This window comes from Tamandua tetradactyla, chromosome 5 (genome assembly GCF_023851605.1).
Source record: "Tamandua tetradactyla isolate mTamTet1 chromosome 5, mTamTet1.pri, whole genome shotgun sequence".
NCBI lineage: Eukaryota > Metazoa > Chordata > Mammalia > Pilosa > Myrmecophagidae > Tamandua > Tamandua tetradactyla.
The window spans coordinates 139,897,851-139,910,606 of record NC_135331.1 but is presented as its reverse complement, the minus strand read 5'-3'; the positions used below and the strand labels follow the sequence as shown (position 1 = coordinate 139,910,606).

Here is a 12,756-nt window from a genome sequence, read left to right as displayed (position 1 = left end):
TAGACCTCCTCAAAATTAAAAACTTCTGTGCTTTGGGTGGGCCGCGGTGGCTCAGCGGGCAAAGTGCTTGCCTGCTATGCCGGAGGACCTCGGTTCGATTCCCGGCCCCAGCCCATGTAACAAAAACGGAGAAACAGAATACAATAAAAACAAGAAAATGTTTAAAAATGTTTCCCTTTCTTCCTTCCTTCCTTCCTTCTATCCTTCCTTCCTTCTCTCTGTCTTTCCTTTATAAAAAAAAAAAAAAAAAAAAAAAAAAAAAAAAAAAAAAAACTTCTGTGCTTCAAAGGACTGATCAAGAAAGTGAAAAGACAATCTACTCAGTGGGAGAAAATATTTGTAAACCATGTATCTGATAAGGGTTTAATATCCACAATATACAAAGAAATCCTATGATTCAGTAATAAGAAGACAATCCAATTAAAAAAGGGCAAAATACTTGAAGACATTTTTCTAAAGAGGAAATACAAATAGCTAAAAGGTACATGAAAAGTTCCTCAATATCACTAGCTATTAGGGAAATGCAAATCAAAAGCACAATGAGATACCATTTCACACCTACTAGAAAGGCTACTATTTAAAAATCTGAAAGCTACAAGTGTTGGAGGGGAAGTGGAGAAGTAGAAACACTCATTCATGGGCTGTGCGAATGTAAAATGGTGCAGCGGCTGTGGGAGGCAGTTTGGCAGTTCTTCAGGAAGCTAGGTATAGAACTGCTATATGATCTGGCAATCCCGGGACTAGGTATGTACCAAGAAGAACTGAAAGCAGGAATGCAAACAGAAATTTGTACACCGGTGTTCATGACAGAATTATTCACAACTGCCAAAAGATGGAAGTAACCCAAGCTCCCATCAATCAATGAATGGATAAGTAAAATGTGGTATTTACATACAATGGAATGTTATTCAGGTTTAAGGAGGAATGAAGTACTGATGCATACAGCAACATGGATGAACCATGAGGGCATTATATTGAGTGAAATAAGCCAGAAACAAAAGGACCAGTCTCACTAATATGAACTCAATATAATGAGCAAACTCATGGCGTTATTATCCAGAATACAGGTTAACAGAAGATATATTGAGGATAGAGAATGGGGAACTAAGGCTTAATTTGTATAGAATTCTTTAAAAGGTTGATTATAAATGTTTGGAAATGGATAGAGGTGATGGTAGCATATTATCATGGTGTAAATAACAGTGCTGAATCATGAGTGTGATCGTGATTAAAAGGGGAAGTTTAGGGCCATGCATTTCACTTAAAGGAAAGCTACAGAATGAAACAAGGGACTGTATAACATAGTAAACCCTGTTGTGAATGATGAAGGTAGTTAATAATACAAATACAAGAATGTTCTTCCATGAATAAGAACAAATATATGTCACAACTACAAGGTGCTAATCACAGGTGGTATATGGGGAAAAATGCACCTAATGCAAACTGTGGACTATATTTAATAGTAATATTTCAATACACTTTTCTCAATTGTAACAAAGGCACCACATTAATGCAAACTGTCAACAACAGGGGGATATATGGTACCATTTATATAAATTTCTTGTAAACCTACAACTTCTCTAATTAAAAAAAAAAGTTAAAAAATTACATTACGCTAAGTGAAAGAAACCAGACACAAAGAATCATGGATTGTATGGTTCCATTTATATAAAATATAAATATAAGTAAACCCATAGAGACAGAATTAGATTAGTGGTTATGTTGGGCTGGGGAAGGAAAGAGAAACTGAGAGGTGACTTCTAAGAAGTATGGAGTTTTTCTTTTTGGAGTAATGAAAATGTTCTAAAAGTGATCGTGGTGAGGACTGCAAAACTCTTGTGATTATACTAAAAACCATTAATTATACACTTTGGATGGATTTTAGGTGAGTATATCTCAATACAATTGCTATATAAAAGAAAGAAAAAGCAAAATTTTCCCAATCCTAAAAAAGAGAATAAGAACAAAACCCCAAAAACTTTTATCTTAATTTCCTCCTGGCTTCAAGCCAGGTTTACTTATTCTGTAGCTTTCCTTTAAGTGTTCCTTTTCGCTGACTACTTTCTCCCACTTTCATTTTAAATAATGTAACTTCTAAACACTCACAAAGTGGCTTCATTCTTATTCCCTCCCTGTTATTCACAACCTACCTAGGGGATCTCAACTATTCTCTGGCTTCAACTGCTACCTAAATGCTAACTGCTCTAAAGATCTCTCTCTACTCTGAGGTTCAGATTTATATTTCCAAAAGCTTACATATATCTAATTAAATATTATAAGATGTTAAGGCTGAACTTCTTGCCTTCTTAATTAAACCTTTGTGTACTGTGTAACATCAAAATAAATGAATCTTGAAGAGGCAAGCAATATGGTATTTCATCATGTAATAGACAAAACTTTAAAAGTATTTGTATTTAGCTATGTTAAACAATAAATCTTAAGAGTAAAGAAATCGTTACTAAAAACTAGAGTTCAACATTAATATACACTTTAGCTTTAAATTAGCTATACTTCTAAATATATAGAACAATAAAATTTTATTCCATGACATAAATATACATAGGAATGTCTGTTATATTTCACAAGTGGTATGCTAGAATTAATTTATTATTCTACATAATATGCTACAGATAAAAACAGGTTGCTTTTTTTTTTTACTGTTTTGTAAAATAACTGTTTCCAAGGTAAAACTTCTATTACATATAAGTTAGAGTAGGAGGCATGAGTTACCTAAGAAAGATCAAAGAAAGGAACATTTATCAGCTATGAGAGAATTACACAGAACACTGAGTAACCAATTCTCAGCTTTTTTTTGGTGCTGTTTTTAGACTGTACTATTTTTTACTGCTAATAACCTTTTCTGACTTTAGATATTACTTTTATTAAAATATCCATGTTAATTTTTCTTTAATAATCTTTTGTAGTACCAAAGAACTGAATTGTAACAAATAAAATTTCTTTAGATTATCAATTCAATAAATATTTATTAAGGGCCCAATATTTGTCAGGTATTTTCAGGGTGCCTAAACTAAAACAATTAATAAATCACAAATCATAAAAAAAAATCACTGCCCTCATGAAGCTTATTTTCTGGAGAGTGGAGAAAACATACAATAACAAATACCTAAAAATTTAAAATTATATACACATAGTGCATATATCAGATGGTCATAGAGGAGTGAAAAAAAAAGCACAGGAGAACAGGAAGACTGGTGCAGGGGCAGGTAATGCAATTTTAAATAGTGAGGTCAGCGGAGGTCTATCTGAGCAAAAAATAAGGAGAAAACACATATACAGTAAAGTGATCAGTTTTTGCAAAATTGACCAAAGGTGGGAGAGGGGGAAGGATGGCTTAAATCACCATCTCAAGACTGACAAACGATAACAGTAAAGATCCTACATACTACAAAGATAGTACGAGTATATTATGAACAATATTAGGTCAACACATTTGAAATTTAAATGAAATGGACAAATTCCTAATGAAACTGACATAAGAAATAGAACATTTGACTAGTCTTAGAACTACTAAAGAAATTAAATCTGCAATTAAAATGTTCCCACAAAAATAAAAGCCATATGGCTTCAATGAAATCTTGCAAATATATAAGGAGGTAATTAGACCAATGCTAAAAAAAACCCTTTCAGAGAACAGAAAAAATTTCCAAATTGTTTTAAGATGTCATCATAAACTTGGCAGCAAAATTTGATAAAAAATGAAAACCAGTCACTCTCTAGTAATCACTGATGCAAAATAACTAAAACTAAAAAAAGCAAAACAATAAAAATCAAATTAAAAACACACACAAAATAAATCCAGAGATATATAAAGGACTATAAATCATGAGCAATTGGATATATTCCATGGATGAACAGCTAATTAAACCCTCAAAAATATAAAACACTTTCTATGTGAGGTGGAGAATAAGACAAAGATATTTATTGACTAAAGTTCATATTGTATTGCAGGTAGCCAGTGAAATAAGGCAAGAAAAAAACCATAAAATATCTTAAAATTGGAAAAGAAAACATACCCAGAAAAGAAATGGTTAAGTTGGGCTTCATCAAATTTAAGAATGTACTTCCACAGAGAACATGAGGAACTTTTAGTTCTTCAAAGAAACCATCAAAAGACTAAAAAGGCAAGTCACAGACTTGGGGTGAGGATAATATAGTTGGGAAGTAGGGGGTTTTGACCAGAAAGGAATAGGAGGGAACTTTCTAAGATAGAAGTTTAAACTGAACACTTACAATCTGATAATTTTATTGCTTCTAAATTGCATCAACACTAAAACATTAAGTTATTTTTGAAAACAGACAGAATTAATGACCTGGAAGACAGTTAAGAGGAAATTACCCAGAATGCAACACGGAGAAAAAAAAGTTGGCGAATATGGAAAAAAGATTAAGAGGAGACCAGAATGAGAAGATCTAACACATGTTTAATCATAGTTCCAAAAGGAGAGAGTAGATGGTGTAGAGGCAATGTGAAGAGATGATCAACAATTTTTGAGAACTAATTAAAGACACTGATTTACAGATTTAAAAAAGCTAACACGTCCCAACCAGCATAAATACAAAAAGAAATCTACCTCTAAATACATAAAAGTAAAACTACAAAAATACTAATGGCAAAGATGTAGAGAAAGGGTGATTTTGGATAGAATCATTACAGAAATCTTTTCTGAGGAGCTGACAGTTTGATCAGACACCTGGATCTGAGCATTTCAGGGCAGGGGAACAGCAGAACAAGAGAAAGCATGAGCACATGAAAAAATACTCAACATAATTAATCATTAGGGAAATGCAAATCATCACCCCGATGAGATACCCAGTCACAAACACTAGAATGAATATTATTAAAAACTAGAAAATAAAAAATGTTGAAAAAGATGTGGAGAAGCTGGAATTCTCATTTGTTGGTGGTGGGACTGTAAAGTAGTGCAGCTCCTGTGGAAAATGGTCGGCAACACATCAAAAAGTTAAACACAAAATTGCCACTATGATAGAATAATTCCACTCCTAGGTATATACCCCAAAGAAATGAAAGCAGAGACTCAAATAGATATTTATATACCAATCTTCATGGTGGCATTACTCACAATAGCAAAAAGATGGAAACAACTCAAATGTCCAATAACAGATGAGCAAACAGGAAATCTGTAGACATGAAGGCAAAGTGCTTATTCTTTTTTTCATACAAACGCCTCAATGTATTTGATAAATTTGCTCATTTTTCTTGTTATCTTAAACAATATAAGGACTTTTTTGTCCTTATTAAAATAAAATAACAGTACAAAAGAGTTAAAAATTAAAAAAAAAGAGGAACTCCTAGATTTCAGGCTTGTGTAAATGGATGAACAGTGGTTTAATTTACTGGGCTTTATTATACTACAGGAAGGCCAGACTTAGAAGACAAGATGAGCTTAGTTTTGAATAGGTTTCAGCAGACTTTAAAGATCCAAATAGATATGTCAAGTAGTTTTAAAGAGGAAGTTAACACTGGAGATACCAAATTCAGAGTCAGAACATAAAAGGTAAACATAAAAAAGGATAAGACTGCCCAAGAAGAGAATTATAAAATGAGAACATAGATGGGTACAGGACTGAGTGGGCCCTAAGAAACTCCATATGTAGAATTCAGGTAAATGAGAAAAGACTAGTTAAGCAAAAGAAAGAGTAACTAAAGAGAAGCTAAAGGAAAAGACTATTTCAAGTAGAGAATGGTCAACAATGTTGAAAGCTGCTGGGAGATCAAGTTATCTTTTTTTACAGGATGATTCTAAGTATAAAAAGGTAGATATACTGTAGTCTAACAATTTTGAATAAAACTTCATATAAATGGCATCAAAGAATTAAAAAAAACTCATACTGAAGAATATTCTAAACTTTTCTGAATTACTTAATGTTCTAGTTTGCTAGCTGCTGTAATGCAACATACCAGAAATGGAATGGCTTTTAAAAAGGGGGAATTTAATAAGTTGCAAGGTTTACAGTTCTAAGGCTGAGAAAATGTCCCAATTAAAACAACTCTACAGAAATGTCCAATCTCAGGCATCCAGGGAAAGATATCTTGGTTCAAGAAGGCTGATGACGTTAACGCGTTTCTCTCTCAACTGGGAAGGCACATATGAGCATGGCAACAGTCTGCTAGCTTTCTCTCCTGGCTTTTTGCTTCATGAAGCTCCCCAGGAGGCATTTTCTTTCTTCAGCTCCAAAGGTCACTTGCTGGTGGACTCTCTGCTTCTCACTGTATTGTCATTCTGTTGTACTTCTCTACTCACTCAGAATCTCCAAAGGTCACTGGCTGGTGGATTCTGTGGTTCTCTCAGCCTCATGGCTCTGCTCAGTTCTTGCTGTGGCTTTCTTGTTGTTCTCAAAAGGCATTCGCTCCAAAAAAATGTCTCCTCTTTTATAGGATCCCAGTAAACTAATCAAGACCCACCTGGAATGGGTAGCAACACCTCTCCACCTAATGAAGTTTAATACCCACACTTGATTGATCACCTCTCCATGGAGATATTCTAATTAAAATTTCCAACATACAGTACTGAATAGGGATTAGAAGAAATGGCTGTCTTTATAAAATGGGATTAGGACTAAAACATGGCTTTTCTAGGGTACATAAATTCTTTAAAACCAGTATAGTTAACTACTAAAATATTTAAGATAACTGAAAGCTTCTACTTAAAGGAATTTTTCATTTTTACCAAAAAAAGCATAAAATAGTTAAAAATTATTCATATAATACGTAAATAGACAGTAAAATTATTCTTACCTATATAAAAAAAGATCTTTGGCAAGTCGCTTAGATCCAATGATCTTAAAAATAATTTCATATGTTTCAAGTGCCTTCCGATGAACTCCACCTGGTAGTGCTGGATGCAAACATTGAGCTAAGCGTTTGCCTATGGTCAGCTTTTTGGGCACTACCTGGTACTTGGCGTTATTTTGTAAAACCTTAAAAAAAACAAAAAAAAGCATTTTAATGCCATAGAGAAAAAGATAATATATTTCATTTTATTTCCACTTTTTAACAGTGTTACCAAAACTTAGCATGGTAGGACTCTTTTACACTCTTAAAAATTCCAGAGGAACTAAAAAACAAAAAAATTTTTGTTTATGTGGGTTATATCTATCAAGAGATATCATTTAAGAAACTGAGGATTTAAAAATATTTGTTTGGCAGTGTGATGGTGGCTCAGTGGTAGAATTCTTTCCTGCCATGCCAGAGACCCAGGTTCGACTCCTGGTGCCTGCCCATGCAAAAAAACAAAAATGCTAATTTGCTTAAAAAATAATAAACTATTTCACATTGACAGAAATAACATTTTAATAAAAATACTTGCCAAGCAAAATCTATTCAGGAGACACTGCTTTAGATTTTTGCAAATCTCTAACGTTAATAGAAGACAACTGTGTGGTCAGATACAGATCATCATTCAATCTATTTTTGATTTATTGTTCATGTGAAAAATCTGAAGAAAATATGACCTCATCACAGACAGGTAATTGAAAGTGGAAGAACCACTGTTCTAATAAGTAATTTTAATGCTTCTAAGAACCACAAGATTATAATAACCCCAATGTACATTACTGCTAAATCAAACTGTTTTCCATATATTTATCAATAAAATGTTCACACAAATTATAAAATTTACTAAATGTTCTCTATATATTTTTTGCCTTTTAAAAATAATTTAATTTACCAATTGGAAAAACCATATTTTCTTTTCTTTTGTATGCTGTATGGTGGGGGTCACATTTCATTCTTTTTCCATGTGAGTATCCTGTTACTGCAGCACCACTTTTGACTTTTTGTTGTTTATTTTTTCCTTTGCTTTGCTTGTTTGTCTGTTTTTGGGAAGTGCATGGGCCGGGAATCAAAGTCAGGTCTATTGTATGGCAGGAGAGAATTCTACCACTGAACTACCCTTGCATCCATTTAGAGATAATATCAAGGTAGAATTTATATAAGAAGAACTTTTGCAAATCACACAAAGATTAGTTACTTAAGTAATAAAAAAACTTACAAACATAGCTCTTCAATGAACCCAGAACATAATATAGTGAAGTGCTGAGAGAATAATAAAAACTGGAGACTCAAAATGAATACAGAATAAAATACTAGTGGAATTTAGAAGAAATACATTGGAAGTCTTTTATTTCACAAAAGAAAGAAATGAGGCTGAGACACATACAATGAACTGCCAAAGGCAGTACAGAAGAACAAGCACTAGAACTACCAGCTCATTAAATAACAAAGGTTCTAATAGGTATCACCTAGACATGATGTTGTCCAAGTTCTTCCCACTATATGTCTTTAACTCATTTCAAATTAGATGCAATTAATGTAAACAGAATTAGATCTGCAGGTAATGAAAAGTAGAATAAGGAAAAAAAACAGTAAGCATATAGCTGAGACAAACATTTTAGTTTTTCAAAACAGTTGCCTTACATTTCTAGATTATTAATTTGAATTTCAGAAAAAGGAGCAAAGAGTTAATATTTACATAAACCTTTTCAAAAATGTTTTTATTGTTCAATATAACATATATATGAAGAAAAGAAAAAAAAGCATTGATTTTCAAAATACACTTCAATAAGTAGATACAGAACAGATTTCAGAGTTTGTTATGGGCTACCATACCACTATTTCAGATTTTTCCTTCTAGCTACTCCAAAATCTTGGAGGCTAGAAGAAATATTTTTTTCTTTCTGTGAAAAATAACATATATCCTAAAAAGCAATAAATTTCAATGCACATCGCAACAATTAGTTATAGAACAGATTTCAGAGTTTGGTATGGGTTACAATTCCACAATTTTAGGTTTTTACTTCTGGTTGCTCTAAGATACTGGAGACTAGAAGAAATATCAATATAATGATTCAGCAGTCATACTCTTGGTAAACCCTACCTTCTCTGTATAACTCCACCATCACCTTTGATTTTTCTCCCACTCTTTAGGGGTATGTGGGCTATACACATTTTAACTTTTCCATGTTGGAAGGCGCTTTCAATATAATAAAATGAAATAGGGGGATGGAACTAGTTGATATTCTGGAGAGGCAGGCTCCTCTTGCACTTCAGAGCTTATTTGTCCAGGGACACATCTGGAGGTAGTAGGTTTCTGAAAAGTTACTCTAGTGCATGGAACCTTTGTAGAATCTTATATAAAGCCCTAGGTATTCTTTAGGATTGGCTGAAATGGTTTTGGTTGCGGTTTGGCAAGTTACGGTAGGTAGCAATGTCTAACTGAAGCTTGCTTAAGAGTGACCTCCAGAGTAGCCTCTCGACATTATTTGAACTCTCTCATCCCCTGATACCCTATTTATTACAATTCTTTTCCCGGTTTTCATCAGGATGCACTGTTAATCCTATGGGGCCAGGCCCATCGCTGGGAGTCATATCCCACATTGCCAGCAAGACTTTCACCCATAGGTATCATGTCTCATGTAGGAGGAAGGGTAATGATTTCACTTACAGAGTTGGGCTTAAAGCAAGAGAGGTCACATCTGAGCAACAAAAATGGTCCTCCAGAAGTAATTCTTAGGCATAGCTATAGGTAGGCTAAGCTTCTCTGCTATATACCAAACCTTCACAAAAGGAGACCTCAAGATCAAGGGTTTGGCCTATTGATTTAGGTATCCCTAATGTTTGAGAAAGTATCAGGGGTTTCCCCAGTGGTAAAGCTAAATAGTTCCATTTTTTTATTCCATCCCTCAAGAGACTTTGTCAATATTTTTTTATTATCTGCTTAATATACTCTGGGATGTATCCAGGCATTACATTAAGCTATACAGGATTAGAGACCCTCATTCTTTTTCTGGGCTCCCTGTGTATGGACTGAATATTTACATATACTTTTAAGAAAAGTATAATTATTACCAGAAGTACCTATATATAAGAAAGTTTTATGACAAATGTTTCATTTAAAAAATCCAATTAATACAAATGAAAATGGAAACAAAAAAGGAAAATACAGCACCATATGCTAAGAGCATTTCTGAATTGGAAAACTGAGGAGAAAATTTAGTATATTAATATATAATACATTTTATACTAATACATATATTTAAACTACCATCACCAAATACATATTTACATATCCTTGTCCTGTTTCACAATGATTTTAGGCAAGTTTTTGTTAAGGACTTGTATATCCTTTTTTGTGCTATCTGGATTCAGTGAAATCTGTTTTCATGAATATTGACATTAAAGATAATTATGATTATAATTAGGCAAATTAATATTCATAATTTAAGGAACTGCTGTTTAAAATAGTAACTCTTCAAGAAGAGAAAGAACTCAACTAGCTTTAAACAAACCACCTTTGGATGTAATGTATTTTTTATTTTTTATTTTTATTTTTTGCATGGACAGGCACTGGGAATTGAACCTGGGTCTCTGGCATGGTAGACGAGAACTTTGTCACTGAGCCACCCTGACCTGCCCTGGATATAATGTATTTTTAATGATTTATTTTATTTATTATTATTTATTGTGAAAAATAGCATATATACAAAAAAAAAGCAAAAAAATTTCAAACCACACCACAATAATAAGTTATAGAACAAATTTCAGAGTTTGATATGGGTTACAGTTCCACAATTTCAGGTTTTTCCTTCCAGCTGCTCCAAGACATGGGAGACTAAAAGAAATATCAATATAATGATTCAGCAATCATACTCATTTGTTAAATCCTATCTTTTCTGTTAAAACTCCACCTTCTCCTTAGATCTTTCTCCCAATCTTCAAGAGTATTTAGGCTATACCCATTCTAACTTTTTCATGTGGGAAAGGACAGTTGGTAATGTGGTATAAGGGGATGGAAATAGTTGATGTTCTGGAGAGGCTGGCCCTCTGGGATTCAGGACTTCTTTGATTTAAGAACTCATCTGGAAGTTGTAGGATTCTGGAAAGTAATCATATTGCATGGAACCTTTGTAGAAGAATCTCAGATAAAGTCCTAGGTGTTCTTTAGGGTTGGCAGGAATGGTTTTATTTGGAGTTTGGGAAACCATGATAAATAGCAATAATTACCAGAAACTTGTTGAGAGTAGCCTCTAGAATATCTTCTTGACTACATTTAAACTCTCTCAGCCACTGAGACCTTATTTTGTTACAATTCTTTCCCCCCTTTTGGTCAGGAAGGCATTGTTGATCCCACAGTGCCAGGACCAGACTCATCCCTGGGAGTCATCCCACATTGCCAGCGAGACTTTCACCCTGGATATCATGTTCCATGTAGAAGGGAGGGTAATTGCCGCGGTCCAGCCGCAGCAGAGGGAACGGGCTTGAAGGTGTGGAGGGTCGTCGGCACGAGAAGAACACCAAGAGACAGCTTAGAGAATTCTTTTCTGAGAAGACTTGCTTAGATTTATTTTTGCTTAACTGATATTATACCCTTATTCTTGGCAAGGAAACAGGTATCACAGGATCATGGTTGTGTCATGGCTTACGTTTTAGGTAAAGTTACAGGTTCAGGGAAGCAAAGCAAAAGTATACGTTCTGATTTTCTTAGGAACATTTACACAAGATTTCAATAGCAGCAAGATATTGGCTTAAACCGCAGACATTGTGCTTGCAGTTTTCTGAGTTTAGACTTTCTTTTCCTATTATTCTACAGGTGAGGCAATATGTCAAGACCTATTTTAATCTGGTTAAAGGTTAGCTTGTTTTGATTAAAAGGTTACATTGTTTACTTAGATTTTTTATTGTTTTATAGCAATGGACCGGTGCCGTGGTGGGGAGTAAATTTCTAGGATGGCTCAATGCAGGGTTTTTTAATTGTAAGTGTTTACTCTCTATGGGGTACTTTTCTGTGACTTGTTCTAAAAGCACTTCTGCCTGCTGCATCTGCAGCATGACTTGCTTAATGGGGGCGTCCCAACCTAATTTTTTCCAAACAGTCATTAACAAGGTTTTGCAATTTGTACAATTTGTATCATTTTTTCCAATTCTTTTGCTTTCTGATTCGTTTTGATATAATGCTTGGAGCACAACCAGCAACAAGAAACACACAATTAGTGTCGTTAATCCCAGTATTTTTCTATTACACCATTTTATGCCTCGTCCTCTTTTGGGGCATTGAAGGCCTTCCACCGCCCTTCCTTCCAGGGAACCGTGTCAAACCGGGGAGGAAAAAGAGGACGCGGCAGGTAATGATTTCACTTGCAGAGTTGGGCTTAAAGAGAGAGATACCACATCTGAGCAACAAAAGAGGTCCTTTGGAAGTAACTCTCAGGCATAATTATAGGTAGGCTTAGCTTCTCTACTACATAAATAAGCTTCACAAGCACAAGTTTCAAGTTCTTGGCCTACTGACTTGTGAGTTGCTAATGTCTGAGACAGTTTCAGGAGTTTCCCTGCTGGTAAAGTTTAATAGTTACATATTTTTTTCTCCTGTCTCTCAAGGGACTGTGCCAAACTTTTTAATTAACTGCTCAACATACTCTGGGATGTATCCGGGTATTACATTAAGCTATAAAGAATTACAAGCCTTCATTCCCATTCTGGGCTCCCTTTGTTTGGGTTGTTTAAATGATCTATCCAGATTGCTTGAGTTAGATTATGTGCTACAGAAAATTTAGGTTCTGAACCAAATAAACCTCTCTTCCTTTGGCCGCATAAAGTAGGTGAAGTTCTTAAGTACAGACAATGTCTTCCTTACTCTTATATTCCTATTTATAATAGCCCTGACTCAATCAGCTTCATTCTTATCTCTAATTGAAGCCTGATCACTTTTTCAATTT

The 12,756-nt window shown here is 34.2% G+C and overlaps 1 protein-coding gene across 6 annotated transcripts in view; it reads right to left on the bottom strand.

The window, feature by feature from the left end:
* DOP1A (DOP1 leucine zipper like protein A) overlaps positions 1-12,756 on the bottom strand; it is a 186,579-nt gene that overhangs the window by 123,653 nt on the left and 50,170 nt on the right. For all 6 annotated transcript variants that reach the window (XM_077162334.1, XM_077162336.1, XM_077162338.1 and 3 more), the window contains one exon: positions 6,779-6,960. In XM_077162334.1, coding sequence (XP_077018449.1) covers positions 6,779-6,960 — 182 coding nt within the window. The remainder of the gene's footprint in view (positions 1-6,778; positions 6,961-12,756) is intronic.